Source organism: Lipotes vexillifer, unplaced genomic scaffold, assembly GCF_000442215.2.
Source record: "Lipotes vexillifer unplaced genomic scaffold, Lipotes_vexillifer_v1.1 scaffold189, whole genome shotgun sequence".
NCBI classification, from domain to species: Eukaryota; Metazoa; Chordata; class Mammalia; order Artiodactyla; family Lipotidae; genus Lipotes; species Lipotes vexillifer.
The window spans coordinates 1,009,935-1,013,215 of NW_006785816.1; the positions used below are offsets into that span (position 1 = coordinate 1,009,935).

At 46.3% G+C, this 3,281-nt stretch overlaps 1 protein-coding gene across 1 annotated transcript in view; it reads left to right on the top strand.

Moving 5' to 3' along the window:
• Nucleotides 1-3,281, top strand: part of STYXL2 (serine/threonine/tyrosine interacting like 2) — a 30,929-nt gene that overhangs the window by 19,091 nt on the left and 8,557 nt on the right. Inside the window, exons 3-4 of the mRNA XM_007458094.1 lie at nt 957-1,188; nt 3,170-3,172. Coding sequence (XP_007458156.1) covers nt 957-1,188; nt 3,170-3,172 — 235 coding nt within the window. The remainder of the gene's footprint in view (nt 1-956; nt 1,189-3,169; nt 3,173-3,281) is intronic.

Here is a 3,281-nt window from a genome sequence, read left to right on the forward strand (position 1 = left end):
AAAGAGGTGGTGCCAGCATGAGGTCATGGCCAACACAGAGGACACTCCTTTCCTACTTACCTTCTTTTTCCCTCTCTCTGCACAGTATTTTTGGGCTACAAAGTGAAAGGGAAGGTTTTGCTCTCTTCTATACCTTCTTAGAGAAAGGAAAGGTCTTACCTTCCTCCAAATTCGATAATTTGGGAGCAAATACGTTAGGAGGAGAAGATAAAGTTTCACTCGAGAGGCAGGTGAATAGAATCTGAATTCATTCGCAATTTGAGCTTTTCTGGGCTGTTGTCAGAAAGGCCCCGAGTGCTGTTTTGTGACTGGCATCAGAGCTCATAGGAAATTTTTGCCACCTGTCAGAGAGCTGGGAGGCTGAGGACCACAGGCGCCCACACTCTAGTGGGGGAAACAGACAGTAAATTAAATAAGTAAATTAAGGGTGTATTGGAAGGTGACCTAGCATAAGTGACTGCTGAAAGTTTCACTTTTCCCAGAGTTATTTGCCTTCCATGTGTAAAGGAGTCAAACTCAACTAACAGAATGAATTATGTTACTAAAGAATGCCATGTATTCATTTGGTAAATGCTTCTAAGCATCTAATTTGTGTGGGTCACTGTGGGATTTACAAGTATAAATTGGGCATACACCAGCTACTTAAGGACCTCGGTCTAAGAAATTATCAGCCAGCTTTAGAGAAATATGGGAGGAAACGAGGGAAACTGATGTCCCTTCTCCCACCCCAGCACACCTATACTGCTGACCCTGACCACAAGTGTCCAGGCCAATGCAGGCTCCTCCTGGGTCCCCATTAAGTCCTTCCTGGCAGATCAGATCCGGCTGAATCTGAAATGAATTCAGCCCATACGCAGAGTCCTGGCAGCAAATAGGCCAAGAGTGGGTTCTGCCAAGGAGCAGGGAAGGCCCTTGTGTTCCTCCTCTTTGATGAGAATGCTTCCTTGTCCCCCTAGAACTCAAGCCGCGGGGGGTCAAAGCTGAGGCAAAGTGTCCAGGCATGCTGGAGTCTGCCGAGCAGCTGCTTGTGGAGGACCTGTACAACCGTGTCAAGGAAAAGATGGATGACACCAGCCTGTACAACACTCCCTGCATCCTGGACCTACAGCGGGCCTTGGCCCAAGACCGCCAAGAGGCTCCCTGGAATGAGGTGGATGAGGTCTGGCCCAACGTCTTTATAGCAGAGAAGTGAGTCTGATGTCTGGGGGGGACCATGATCCTTTGTCCTACCACTCTGGGTAGTGCCTGAGATGAAAGTCCCCCAACTTTGACCAGAGGCTCAATAGCTCCCTCCAGCAAATTGATGCTGCCTGACTACTTTCCCAGCCCTGAACTTGGAGAACGGCCCCACCCACCCACCTGCACACAGAGATCCCCGGGGAAAAATGCTGGCATGATTGCTTATCCTTCTGCCAGGGCTCTCTATCATAGCCTGGCCCCTCCAGGTGCCTTTTCTGGGCCTCCCTTCCTGCCCAGAGCCTTGCCAACGCACGCCTCACTATCACCATCATCCCATGACATCCATAACCACCATATAATGGGACATTTGGAACCACTGACAATACTGATTTTATATATATTTACCAACTTATGAAAGTGCCCACAGTATATTGAGAGGATAAATAGGTTATAAAACAAATATATATAATATGATGCTAACTGAGTGATATATATAGTATGTGTGTATGTCTGTGCGTGTATGTGCTTTTACATAGACAACACGTTGGAAACAAATGTGATAAAAAGTTGATAGTACTTCTGTCTAGGAGGCGGTTCTGTAAGTGATTTCCATTTTCCTCTTGAGGTTTCTTTTGAATTGTACAGACTTCCTACAGTAAACATGTGTTGTTTTTATAATAAGAAAAGAAAATGTGATTCTTCAAAAGTTTATCAGCGGTTTCCAGAACAAAACCCAAAACAGCTCACTCACATCCTGGTGCTTTTGTTGTGGTCTTGCCAGTGCATAATTGGTAGCAATAGGCTGGTTTGTGAAATTCGTTTTGCTGATCTATCGGCTACTTAATAAGATCTTTTCCCAGTGTAATTACCCATATATCTAGATGCAAGGGAGGGAATCTGGGGTCCCCAGGGAAGGCAGTAGGGAAGATTGCTTTGGACATTGGGTCTTGTACTCCACTGTGGTGTAATTGGTTGCCCGGGACCTGATTCCCAGAGCTGAGCACCAAGTCCCGAGTGATCCCTAATTAGCTCTGTAGACCCAGAAACATTCACATTGTGATCAACAGGGACCCTGGGCATCTCCAGATATCACCAGCTAAAGGCTTCTGCTCCTTATTGGGCAACTGTCGTCAAGGCCTCTTTACACTAAGCTCTATTTATTCCGCTGCAGTAAAAAGATCTCTGGGGGCTTCCCTGGTGGCGCAGTGGTTGAGAGTCCGCCTGCTGATGCAGGGGACGCGGGTTCGTGCCCCGGTCCGGGAAGATCCCACATGCCGCGGAGCGGCTGGGCCCGTGAGCCATGGCTGCTGAGCCTGCGCGTCCGGAGCCTGTGCTCCACAATGGGAGAGGCCACAACAGTGAGAGGCCCGCGTACCGCAAAAAAAGAAAAAGAAAAAAAGAGCTCTGAACTAGAAACCCTGAACCCCAGTTCTTATTCAGAGTCTTTTTCTTTGAACAAGTCATAAAAGCTATCTGATTCATTTTTACAATCTTCAAATGGGAAGGGGATATATGTATACACATAGCTGATTCACTTCACTGTACAGCAGAAACTAACACAACATTGTTAAGCAACTATACCCCAATTTATAAAAATGGGGGGGAATAATAATAATAATACCTATAAAACGAAAAGAATAGTTGTCCTGTCTACCTCTTAAGTTTATTATTAGGATAAAATAAACTAGTGCATATGAAAGCACTTTGAAAAATATAGCATGCCATATCAATGTGAAGCACACATTTTATTATTATTCTTGCCTGCCACTTCTGTGTCTTGATAACTGTGCATCCCAAAGGCATGGAATTTTAGCCTAGAGGTCTCTGGGCCAATCAAAGCTTTCCTTACACATCAGTCTTGTTCTCTTCTTTCTCCTGTCCTCCCTTGCCCAGCTCCCCATCCCTTCTCTCTCTCTCCAGAGCTAAGTCGCCGGTCCCTTTTTAAAACAATATTTCCACTGAGCCCCAGACACATGGGTGAGCAGAGAAGGAGGTATTCACCCAGCTGTGGCCCTCCTGACCTGGCTGAAGCAGGCTTCCAATCTCAGTGGTAAGGCACCTTTCTAGTTCTGACTCTGGCAAAAAATGCCTCTGCCTCTTTC